This window comes from Sciurus carolinensis, chromosome 2, assembly GCF_902686445.1.
Source record: "Sciurus carolinensis chromosome 2, mSciCar1.2, whole genome shotgun sequence".
In the NCBI taxonomy this organism is placed as follows: domain Eukaryota; kingdom Metazoa; phylum Chordata; class Mammalia; order Rodentia; family Sciuridae; genus Sciurus; species Sciurus carolinensis.
The window spans coordinates 153638838-153651955 of record NC_062214.1 but is presented as its reverse complement, the minus strand read 5'-3'; the positions used below and the strand labels follow the sequence as shown (position 1 = coordinate 153651955).

Genomic DNA, 13118 nt, shown 5'->3' with positions numbered 1-13118 from the left:
GTGCACCTATGCTAGAATTTATCTAGATTACGTACTGAAGAAAGGAAGTGTTTCAAATTCCATTTCTCTCTTACCAGTGAGTCTGAGCATATTTTATATTATAGGTTTATTAATTATCTTGTTGCATCAATTGAAGTCCAATAAGGAGTCAGAAAATACTTATCCATTTCTAACAGAGGAAGTGTAAAATAAAGATTTTAACAGAGGAATAAAGTAATGGGGCAAAAAAAACCTGTATAAAGAATATGGAAATAGCAGATACAGGTAGCAGCCACCACCCCTGAGACTGAGAGAGCTCAAGGAAGCATTCCTTTTCCACTTAAGATTCTTACTAGTTAGAGTATTAGTGGTTACTGGAGGGCTGTCCCACTGATATTGCTGGAAATCTGCTGTTAGTGCTAGAGGAGGCCTTCACAAGAAGTCATCTTGCCTTGGAAATCATAGCAGACTGCCTAAGGGTGTGCCAGAAGGGCCATTGTAAGGGGAAGGTGCCTAGCAAGCAGGTGATATTTCACTACAAAACTCACTGGGGAATTATGGTGTCAGGAGAAACTGCACGTGAGAAGGTGCCACGTCTCAGCACCAGAGCAGTGCTGAAAATTGAAATGTGCATCCTGAAAGCATCCAACAAGGTGAACACACTGCAACCAAGAGGAGACATCCTTCCTCTTTCAGCATCCTTCCAGTGTCACCTACTGGCTAAGCCCAGCATTGGACCAGATGACAAGGGAAAAATTAAGAGTTCATCTTTGCCTTAGAGCATGCAAGGTAGGGTGGATTTGGAGCTGAGAGGCTATGGCTTGGTAACAGAAATAATATCCTTTGCCCATATTTTAAAATCAAGTTGCTTATATTTTTGTTTTATTTATAGAAGGTTGTTTTCTTTTTAAAGAAAACAGAATGACTAATAGGCATTTTGTTCATTTTTTATAATCATGTTTAAATTTATATATGCTTCTTTCATCTAGTGACTTTAGTTCGTCTTCTTCATATTCAAAACACTCTAGTATTTTCAGTACTATGAATAACATGCAAACAATTCTGCTGAAAGTCAAGCAGGGCCGCCTGCAGTAGTACACGCCTATAATCCCAGCAACTTGGAAGCCTGAGGCAGGAAGATCAAGAGATCAGAACCAGCCTCAGCAAAAGCAAGGCATTAAGCAGCTCAGTGAGACCCTGTCTCTAAATAAAATACAAAATAGGACTGGGGATGTAGCTCAGTGGTCAACTGTCCCTGAATTCAATCCCTGGTATCCAAAACAAAAGTCAAGTAGGGCTTAGTGATAGGTGTGAAGAAGGTCTGCCATGATTGTGATAGCAAAAAAATTGTAGGCTCAACAATTTGCATACGTATAAATGGTAGATGCTATAATGATTATTCCATGTATTAATGCAAGTAGGATTAGATGTTTTGGTGAACAGATTGGTAAATTATATTAGTAATGTAGAATAATAGAGAAATATGTTGGGTAGCATGAACATTGAGAGTATGCAAAAAGAATATGATTTTATTTTTGGTAAGAAAATCACTTGAGAAAAGAACTGCTTGAAAGACTTTGATATAGTAATTAATATTACAAAACTCCATTCAAGTTAAACTAACCTGAATTACTTGCTAACTCATCTGAGAGTGATACAGAATACCAGTAAAGAAAGTTGACAGTGGCAACTTAGACAGTGTTTGATGTATCTTCTGTGGTCAAAAGCTGTTAACTCTGTGCTCCTGCTGCAGTATCCATAGCTTCCACAAGGCTCCTATTCATAATAAAGGTGTTCGCTAGAAAATGTACAAATCCATTTAGAATATTCAGTTTACTAAGGGAAATGTTAAGTATTTTACAGAGTTTTCCATACTTTCTGGGTTAGTTAGTTTTGATGATATCTTAATTATTCAGAATATTACATTTCAATAACCAAAGTATATTGTATGACATTAATTTTTTTAAATTATTAGAGCTTTATAGTTATACATAGTCGTTGCATTCATCCGGACAAACTGATACAGGCATGGAAATCAATTTCAGTACACAGTCCCCTCTTTTCCCTCCCTTTTCTTTCCCGTCCTCCCTCACCTCTCCCATTCTCCTTCCTCTATTCTACTAGACTTCCTTTTGCTCCTCTATTAATTCGTATTCGATTGGATCACTATGTTATCTTATCCTTCCCTCCCCCTTTTTTATTTTACTCTAACTTCCACATATGAGAGAAAGCATTTGACTTCTGAGTTTCTGAGTTTGGCTAATTTACATTTAGCATGATAGTCTCCATTTCCATCCATTTACTGACAAATGCCATAATTTTGTTCTTTTTTGTGACTGAGTTGAACTCCATTATATATGTGTGTGTGTGTGTGTGTGTGTGTGTGTGTGTGTGTGATATCATTTCTTAATCTCTTCATCTGTTGATGGACATCTGGGTTGATTCCATAATTTAGCTATTGTGAATTGTGCTGCTCTAAACATTGAGGTGGCTGTATCAATACAGTATGCCAATTTGAAACTAGCAAGGAGTGAGATAGCTGGGTCATATGGTGGATCCATCCCTAGTTTTTTGAGGAATCTACTACATACTGCTTTCCAGAGTGGTTGTACTAGTCTGCAGTCCCACCAACAATGTACCCAAATGTACCTTTTTCACCACAACCTCACCAGCATTTGTTGTTATTTGTATTCTTGATCATTGCCATTCTGATTGGAGTGAGATGAAATCTTAGTGTAGTTTTGATTTGCATTTGCCTGATTGCTAGAGATGTTGAACATTTTTCCATCTAGTTTTTGACCATTTGTGTTTCATCTTCTGAGAAGTTTGTTTCATTCTTTTGCCCATTTATTGATTGGCTTATTTGTAGGTTTTGAGTTTTTTGGGGGGAGGGGTTAAGTTTTTTTAGTTCTTTATATATTCTGTATATTATTCCTTTATCAGAGGGGTAACTGGCCAAGATTTTCTCCCTTTCTGTAGACTTGCTAATCAAGCTCTTGTTTCCTTTGTTGCATAGCAGCATTTTAGTTAGATGGCATCCCACTTATTGATTCTTGGTTTTATTTCTTACACTTCGGGGGGTCTTATTAAGGAAGCTGGTGCCAGCATATATATGATGGAGTGTTGACCCTATGTTTCTTTTAGCAGTTGTAAAGTATATAGTCTATAATTTCTAAGTCTTTGCTCTATTTTGATTTGAGTTTTGTGCAGGGTGAATGATAGGGGGTCTAATTTCATTTTTCTACACATAGCTATTCAGTTTCCCAGCACCATTTGTTTAAAAAAAGCTGTCTCTTTTCCAGAATATATTTTTGGCACCTTTGTCAAATATCAGATGACTGTAGGTACATGGATTTGTCTCTGTATCCTGTGTTCTATTCCTTTGGTGGTCTTATCTATTTTGATGCCAATACCATGCTGTTTTTGTTACTACAACTCTCTAGTATAATTTCAAATCAGGTATTGTGATGCCTCCTGCTTTGCTTTGCCTTTCCCCCGCCCCCTTAGTATTGTTTTGGCTATTCTGGGTCTTTTAGTCTTCCAAAAGAATTTAAGAATTGTTTTTCCTAATTCTGTGAAGAATGTCATTGGTATTTTGATGGGAATTTCATCGAATCTGTTTATTGCTCTTGTTAGTATGGCCATTTTGACTATTAATTTTGCCTGTTCAAGAACATGGCATATCTTTGCATCTTCTAAGGTTTTCAGTTTATCTTCAGTGTTCTGTAATTTTCGTCATAAAGCTCTTTTACCTCTTTGGTTAGAGTAATTCCCAAGTATTTAATTTTTTTTTTTGAGATTATTGTGAAATGGAATGGTTTTCCCGATTTTTCTTTCCTCAGCTATATCTGTTGAAGTATAGGAAAACAGTTGATGTTGGGGTGTTGATCTTGTATCCTGCTACTTTGCTAAATTCATTTATAAGCTCTGAAAGTCTTCTGGTGGAGTTTTTTTGAGTCTTCTAGATATAGGATCATATCATTGGCAAACAGATAGTCTAACTTTTCCTATTTGAATCTCTTTGATTTCCTTTTCTTGTCTAATCACTCTGACTGATGTTTTGAGGAGTGTAATGAGAGTGGACAGCCTTGTCTTATTCCTGAATTTGGAGGAAATACTTTTAGTTTTTCTCCATTTAGTATGTTATCAGCTTTGGATTTGTCATAAATGGTCTTTATGACATGGAGGTAAGTACCTTCCAAGTCTAGCTTCTGCAGAATTTTGAACATGAGTGGGTGTTTGATTTTATCAAAGGCCTTTTTTACATCTGTTGGGATGACCATGTGATTTTTATTCTTAATTCTCTTAGGTGATAAATTACATTGATGAATTACATTTATTACTTTGCATATGTTGAACCAACCTTGCATCCCTGGAATGAAACCCACTTGATCATGGTGTATTATCTTTTTGATGTGTTTTTTGAATGTGGTTTGCTAATATTTTATTAAGGATTTTGGCTTCTATGTTCATTAGGGCTATTGATCTATAGTTTTCTTTCCTTGTGTCTTTGTCTGGTTTTGGTATCAGGGTTATACTGGCTTCATAAAAAGTATTTGGGAGTGTTCCCTTTTAATTTTGTGGACTAATTTAAGAATGTCTGGTGTTAGTTCTTCTGTAAAGGTCTAGTAGAACTCAGTTGAGAATCCATCAGGTCCTGGACTTTTCTTTTTTGGAAGATTTTTAATTGCTGTTTCAGTTTTGTTACTTCATATTGGTCTGTTTATGTTTTATAGATCTTCCTGACTCAATTTGGGCATATCAGATGTGTTTGGAAATGTATGACACTAATTTTATTGGGGGTATCAAGCAAAGAAATTGCAGTTGAATAACTGAAATTTTGTAATTCTATAAAAAGGGATTTTTATATTTTTTTATTTGTTCTAATTAGTTATACATGACAGTAGAATGCATTTTGACACATCATACATAAATGGAATATGACTTCTCATTATTCTGGTTGTACATGTTGTAGAATTACACTGGTTATGTAATCATATATGCACATAGGATAGTAATGTTCAGTTCATTCTACTGTCCTTCCTACCCCCATACCCCCTCCCCTCCCTTCACTCCCCTCTGCCTAACCCAAAGTACTTATATTTTTCCCTAGCCCCCACCTCTTATTGTGAATGAGCATACACATAACAGACAAAACATTCAGCCTTTGGTTTTTGGGGCTCATTTCACTTAGCATGATAGTCTCCAACTCAGTGTATGTTACATATTAATTAGTTTGACAAGTCTAATGTACTTGTTTTTGTAACCAGGTTTAAAGATAGTTACCAAAATACCAAGTTACCTACTCTGATTTTACTAATGCTTAACAACTTTTGCATGACCTACGTAGGAAAGTCATAGTCTACATTACACAGGTCCCAAGGTTACCAGCTTCCTTTTAGAACCCAGTGCCTCTACGATAGTACCAAGGAAGTCATTAGCACCATTACCTACCCAATCCTAGCTACTGTTAACAAACAAAATTTGATGGGATATAGTTTCTGTCCTAGAGGGGGAATATATACCCGAAGACCTAAATTATAATGTAGAATTCATTTTTCTTTAAGAACACATTGTGAAGGATGGCTTGGTAGCAATAGTGCATTTTAATACATGAAATATATAATGGCTTAAGAAGGCCTCTCTGTGAGAGGCCTTCTTAAGCCATTCCCTGAGTGGGAATCTGAACCACCTTTTATAGCATTAATTCTGTAAGAAGCATATTCACAGTTCCCAGATAGTAAGTTTACAACAAATCTTAAAAATGAATAACAGTATTTTCCTTCTTTTTCTACTTTTCTTTTCTACCCTTCTTGTCTTCCATGTCTCCATTCTCCTGTCTTACATCTAATCCTTGGTTGATTTCTTCTTCACTTGAATACCAGTGCTTCACCATTCCTGTTTTTCTCTGTTCTGTGACTTCCTTCCTCCTTAAATCAAATGTGGTCAGATTTCTCTTGTAAGTTTCTGCAGAGGTGAATTTTAGCCATGCCTTGAATCCTAAATGGGAAAAGCTTCAGGGGCATGGATAAGCTCAAGGGAAAAGGCCCTTACGTCTTCCTTTCTATTTTTATCATACATTACAAAGAATAATGTAGATATAAATATTTCTCAAAAACAGAACTTTAGAAATCTTACATTTGTTCCTGCTGAATCCTGGTATGAATGTAACCTTTTTATACCTTTATCTTTATTGCAAACTTTTCCCCACCCATGCCCAAGAAATCCACTCAAGCATTTGCATAAATGAAATGTTCATGGTGTAAAATGGACCTTGGAATTATTTTCCAGTAAAGAACAACTCGTTCTTTTTTTATTATTATTTTTTATTATTATTATTTATTATTATAAAGACCTTTGCTTAATCATGTTTCACCAGTTAGAATTACAATAATGATTTAGTTTTTTTCCTGATAATTGCTTTTTGTAAATGCTAGTCTTCACATCAAGTTTAAATTGACTTTCAGTGAGTATTGTTATAAACTAAAAAAAAAAAAAAAAATTGGTTAGCTAGTTCAAATATATTTGTTGTATCTGTTAATCCTATTCAAAATTGTTCTCTGGTCCCTTTCTACATGGTCCATTGATTAGCAGATATGTGCAGGTCTTGCTAATCTATAACTACAAAGTGACGTTGAATTTAAAAACTATATATATGCAATGTATATCAGTTAGCAGTAGGTTCTGTGAAACATAATAAAAAGGCCAAAATAATAGTGCCTTAAACACAAATGGGTACAGTTCTCTCCACATAAAAGACGTGCAGCAGAGCTGTCTAAAGTCCAGGACTATGTGATAGGTCCTAGGGCTTGTTATTCACAGAAGGAATCATCGTCCTTTATAAGTGATTTAATTCAGAAATTCAAGACATACACATGACAAAATTTCTTCTGAAATTAAACAAGTAGAAAGTGGGAGTGTAAACTTGGATTAGACTGTGGCCTAATGAGTAAGGGATAAATTTGAGAGTGATTTGGGAGATACAGTAAACAGAGCTTAGTATCCAGTTTAGTTGTAAAAGGCATTTAAGGATGACTTTAAGTTTTCTGCCTTGATTGACCACCTTAATGTAGTCAGCGTGCCCTTCACTAAAATAGGGAATACAAGTGGAGGAACAGATTTGTGTTCTGTTTTGTCTTTTCTAGGAAGCTAATGTGTTCCATGCTTATTTGTGGTTCAGTACAACTAAAGAAACTGTATTTCCTAGGAGAAAGCTCAAAAGATGCTTTTCTGTTTGAAAAGTTACATAGTGTAGAAATAACTTTAATAAAGTTAGGAGTCAAGGTTAGGCTGGAATCTTGATAATCTTGATTCTTACATTACCAGCTCTGTGCCTTTGGACAAGTGATTTAGTTTCACTAAGACTCAGCTTATTCATTTGTAAAACTGGGGAAATAATAACTATAATTTAAGATTATTATTAAGATATAAGATGACCTTCTTGGTCTGAAAGATAATGCAAGCAGTTATCCAAATATAAATCTCTCCACTGCCCTTAAAAGAACCATAAGACCAAAAAGGACCACACACACACACACACCCACACACACACACCCCTCTCTCCTACCTTCAACATTACTGTGATATAGATACCAGTAATTTCTAATTACCTTTATGTAAACAAATGTCAAATTAACAATAGTTTCTTTTGCTGCTACAAGCCTGTGAGTGTGGACAGTAGGCAAGGAGAGACCTAAGAGGCAATGAAGAGGAGAGGAGAGATAGGTGAACATAAACCACAGAGAGAGAATACCAACATTAACTGCTAAAATACAAACCCTATAATTAGCTAGAGGGAAGGTGTGAGGAAAGGGAAGTGAGAGGGACCAGAAATAGCACGAGCTGAGAAGTAGTGCTCCTGGAAGAGGAGAATAGAGAAAAGCCTGGTGCCCCTTGGTGGCATGGTAGTAAGTGGAAAGAAGGACATAAGGAAACGAAAGAGAAACAGGCCCAGCAGTCCATTCCTCAACTCCACCATGACATCATCTGTTAAAGGAGCCCCTTTCCAATGTGCAGAAGTGAAGATTCTTAAATGGAGAACTCTGTCCACAAAATGCCCAAGAATCGGAATGAATTAAATGCTATACTAAGCTGCTTTAAGAGAAATACAGAAAAATGTGAATGAAAATGTTTCAGCTAGTAGAAATTCTTCCCCAGAAAAGCACACACAAAACATTATATGTCAATGTTTCAACCTAATAAAATATTTCTCAGGCTAACTTATGGGCGAACTCGAAACAAAACACCACTTAGAAGCAAAATTGAAAATCTAAGAGAAAAAAAAATGTGACATGATTGATTAAATTCAAAAGAAATTGAAGAAAAAGGCAAAACAGTGTGGGGTTGTAGCTGAGTGCTAGAGCGCTTACCTAGCAGGTCAGGTCCAAGGCCCTGGCTTCAATCCCCAGCACACAGCCCCTCACCCCAAAAGTAAAGCCACTTTACAAATGAAGAATACATTAATAACAAGATATCCAGGGGAGAATAAATTCCAGTAAAAATCTAATTGGGACTATTGATGAAAGGAAGGAAAACAGCTAAGAGAATGAAATGAGATGTAGAAGTTAAAAAAAAAAAAAATTCAAAGAGAAAGTAGTTGAACTACAGGTACAGGCAAAAGAAAGACCCAAATACTTAATAATTTCCTTGGATTATAATTTAATTAGTCCCTGAAGACTAAAAGTCAGTAGAACTAATTAAATCATAATGCAAGGAGAAAATAAAATCACACTGCTAATAAAGGAAAGTTAGGCTAATAAAGGAATAAAAAAACCAGAGTCCTTAAGAACAATATTCAGAAGAATGCTATAGTAGAAGAGCATTTTTTACAACTCAAACTGTCCTTCAACTATCAAATACAGTTTGAACATGTAAGAGTTTAGGGGCTACTTGGTAAAAATTTAATATATTTCAATATAAATCCAAGACTGAAACAGTGGTGAGGACATGAGTGTAATTGTTATATGTTCTGAAAAGGGAAAAATAAAATAGAATAATATAATTCTCTATTTTATATAGAGTAAGTAGGAATCATAGTATATAATTTAAGTGGACAGATCATATAAAAGGTTAAGTAATTTAACACACACAAAGGTAAACACTAGAACAAAAATGCAAATCTTTATAAGACCAAAAGAAAGCACAAAACCACAAAAATACCATGTAGAGAAAAAAGGAGTATGAATAATCTGGCAATTATGAAAGAAGAAAAGTTGAGTTCAAATATAATAGTCATATCAATAAACATCAATGGGTTTAGTCAAAAGAAGATTTTCAAATGAGTTCATAAAGCAACACCCAATTAGACATTATAAACAAAAGACATGTCTAAAAATGTGATTTAAAAAGATTTAAAGAGATGTAGCCGAGCATGGCAATGCACACCTGTAATCCCAGTGACTCAGGAGAGTGAGGCAGGAGGATCCCTAGTTCGAAGACTCGACTCAGCAACTTAGTGAGACTCTGTCTCAAAATAAAAAAGAACTGAGGGTATAGTTCACTGATAGAGTACCCCTGGGTTCAATTCCCAGTACCACAAAAAAGAGAGAGAGAGAGAGATAGATAGATGTGCAACAGTATCACAGGCAAATGGAAATAAGAAATGAGAGGTTGTAATCTTGATAGACAAAGTAGAATCTAGGTTTTTAAAGAACCATAAAACATGACAGAGTATACTCAAGGTTAAAAGTCAAAATCCACAATGAAGTTACGATATTTTTTAGTGTATGCACTAAATATCAACAAACACCACCACATAGCAGAATTACTATAGCAGAATATTGGAGAATGCAAGAAGCAACAGAAGAACCTAGGAAGAGGCTGGGGATATAACTCAGTTGGTAGAGTGCCTGCCTTGCATGCACAAGGCCCTGGGTTCAATCCCCAGCACCACAAAAAAAAAAAAAAAAAAAAAAACCTAGTAAGAAATTTTTAACATCATAGTTCAAGTCTAGTAGGACAAGATGTTTCAAATCACCTTGTTCATTTCCTGTTCATTTCCTGGAATTAGCCATTTTATTAAGGAGACTTGGATTCTCTGTGAGAAATATTTAGATATCTTTATATTAGGGGTGCTCATTTATGCATACTCAATCTTATTTGTAGACCTCTTCTAGCTTAACCATCATTTTTTAAATGCATCCTTCATGCTGATATTTATAATTGAGATTTGTGATTATAAGATTTTCTTTGATTTTTATATTTGTATCACTCTTGTGCTAAAATTCTAGTTTCCTAATGATTTTAACAGATCAATACCTTAACCTATGTTTTAAAATTAGCAGTACTGATTTTATTATTAAAAGTGTGTCTAGTGCAGAGAGCTTAAGCTAATATTAGATGTTCTATATGTACTTAGGATATTTCCTAATATATATGTACAAATTTAAATGTAATTTTAAATCCAGTTGAAATGATTTCTCTTTATATGGTTAAATCACCAGCTCCCTACACAGTTCTTTTCATTTTTCTTTTTACTCTTAGAGTTTTGTTATTTTTATTCTGGTTTATTTTTGCTTTATTTTTAAAAACTTTAAGGATTCAAGATAGTGATAGTGACAGTGATAGTTTATTTTAAATAAATGAAAGTCCAGGTTTTTGGAAACACTGTTTAATTGGAGAAAAGTTATTCAAGAAAATTGTTCTTAATGTTTTTTTCTAAAATAGATGAGGAATCTATTAAAATTAAGAATTTCATTTATCTCTGTATGCTATAACCTTCAGGGGATCCCTAAAATGTATATCACACTATTGCCAAACACAATATTTCTAAACATTAGTTCTGGGATTTTAATCTCAATATTTTCTAAGTCTTTGGTACTGTCAGTAAAGCCTTGCATGAAACTTCTTAATCCCTTAGCCTCATAATTATAGTTACAAAGGTCCTCAATTATATAAATAGTTGCTTATCTTTTTACTGCTGAAGTAATTTTTATGAGTAATATTGAAGTATAACTTATGCTGATATGCCCTGGCTTGAAATCTGGATTTTAAAACTTCAAATGATTTTACTGGGTCGTGAAAACCTATTTTTGTGACAGTAGCAGCAATATGTAAGATTGTAATTATTGTGTCTTGTTTTAAGAGGTTGAATTCTACATTGTATAATTTTGTGATTTTTTTCTTTTCAGAGGCTGATAAAATACCAGTAATGCGTGGACAGTGGTTTATTGATGGTACTTGGCAGCCTCTAGAAGAAGAAGAAAGTAATTTAATTGAGCAAGAACATCTCAGATGTTTTAGGGGTCAGCAGATGCAGGAAAATTTTGATCTTGAAGTATCAAAATCCTTAGATGGAAAAGATGGTAAGACCAGTTAATACATTTAATTCATTCTGTAAACTGAGGAAATTATTGATAAGGTTTAGAGTAGTTCATAAATTTGGTAGTAGTAATTCAGAAGGATTAGAATTTATAAAATTTTGTTCATGTGTTTGTTTTTTGTGGTTCTGGGGATCAAACCTAGGGCCTCAGCATAGTAGGCAAGCACTGTACCACTGAGCTACAATCCCCAGCCTTAAAAATGTTTGATAACTATTCTAAAATGAAAAACTGCTACAAATTTCTGAGCTGTCTCAATATTTATTTTACTAAATATGTATGTTTCACTGCATGATACTAACACCATTTATTACAAATGTATATGTGTATTGTACTCCCTAAATTAGTCTTTTCTGGCAGTTTTTTAGCAGAAAAATCCCTTATTTTATCAAAAAGGCAGTTTTGTTAATGTTGCTTCTTTTTTAAAGTTAAAAACCTGTAACTACCTTTGTGTATCTCTTACCTATCTCTCCAATGAATAACATACCAATTGCTAATTTGAAATAGTCTGCCCTTTATTTTTCCTTATTTTTATTTGGATATGTTTGCAGTAGTTAAAAATATAGTAGCAGAAATTGCTGTGTTTTCGTTGTGTGTCTGAATCTTGAGTAAACTTCGAATGTATGGTAAAGTTAAAAATACTTCTATTATTCCATTTACTGCAGGCAGTGGGATCAACTATTCTGGTGAGTACAAATGTACAGGTAGATTAGAATGTATAAATATCTCTAAATTTTTTACCTTAAAGCATTTCTTCATCCTTGCTTGCCTTTATTTATTTGGAGTTTTCTTGGCAAGCCCTACTGAACCTTGTGAATTGAGGGAAAAAAATCAAAGTGAGAGGTTTTTTTCCTTCTACTCAAAAAACATTTTATGCAGGAAAATTTAATATTGATCAGGGAATTCACAGAGTACAGCTTGAAAAAACAAAGTACATGGTTGGAAATAATTGTTCTTATGACAACCAGTGGCAAAACAATAAGCTTTCTGTTGGCTGAGAATTTTTTTTTATCACTAGTAAACTCTTTTTCCTCTTTTCTTCTCTTTATTCTTTTATCTTTCTCTGAACACACTTTGGCCATGAGCATGTAAATTATATGGTTTAGCTTATATCAAATTAAAATCTTTTGTATCTACTTGGTTAAAAGTCTGTATAACTGAGAGAAGTTGTGACTTCTGAATAAATTGACAGTTAAATCTATAGAATTTATATAATAGTTGTATGTTATGTGCAGATATATTCTAGGAATTTGAAATTCATTTTCTTATTTTCTTGTCTGTAGAATCAAATGACCTTATTTATCTGAAAAATTCAAGGTGATGGTTTTATATATCAATATGTACAATGCAGTTCAGTATAAGAACCATAGCTGCATTCCTACAGATTGCTGTAGAAATAATATCTTACTCTTGCTCCAAGAAAAATATTTACACAAATAAGTTTTATGTATCTCTGGTTTTATGTTAGTGACTGGAATATTTTGTAACCTCTTATCACTACTACCAGAAAAATCTCAAATCTACTCCATAGTATCTGAATGAAGGACCATTTAATCATAAAATAATTTCATTACCTTTGGAGAATTCTGAGTTTTTAGAAAATTTTTCCCCTATGTCTCCATAAGTCTTCTACCTATAAAATGTCAATTCACCTTAACAAACCCTGTTTAGACACCCAAATTCCTTACTCTTAGAGCATTAAACAAGTCTGAGAGCTTGGAGGCAGAAAAGGATGAGTCTGTAAAATCTCCTTTCTCATACTGTGTTCAAAACATTTTTTTTTTTCCATTTGCTGTTACAATCTGGGGAGGTTAATCATCA

At 34.1% G+C, this 13118-nt stretch overlaps 1 protein-coding gene across 7 annotated transcripts in view; it reads left to right on the top strand.

Annotated features, from left to right (window-relative positions):
* Positions 1–13118, top strand: part of Ddhd1 (DDHD domain containing 1) — a 76013-nt gene that overhangs the window by 14704 nt on the left and 48191 nt on the right. For 4 of the 7 annotated variants that reach the window (XM_047539462.1, XM_047539460.1, XM_047539459.1 and 1 more), the window contains exons 2-3: positions 11109–11282; positions 11963–11983. In XM_047539462.1, the coding sequence (XP_047395418.1) occupies positions 11109–11282; positions 11963–11983 (195 nt within the window). The remainder of the gene's footprint in view (positions 1–11108; positions 11283–11962; positions 11984–13118) is intronic. The other 3 variants (XM_047539463.1, XM_047539461.1, XM_047539458.1) reach the window with 1 other exon arrangement.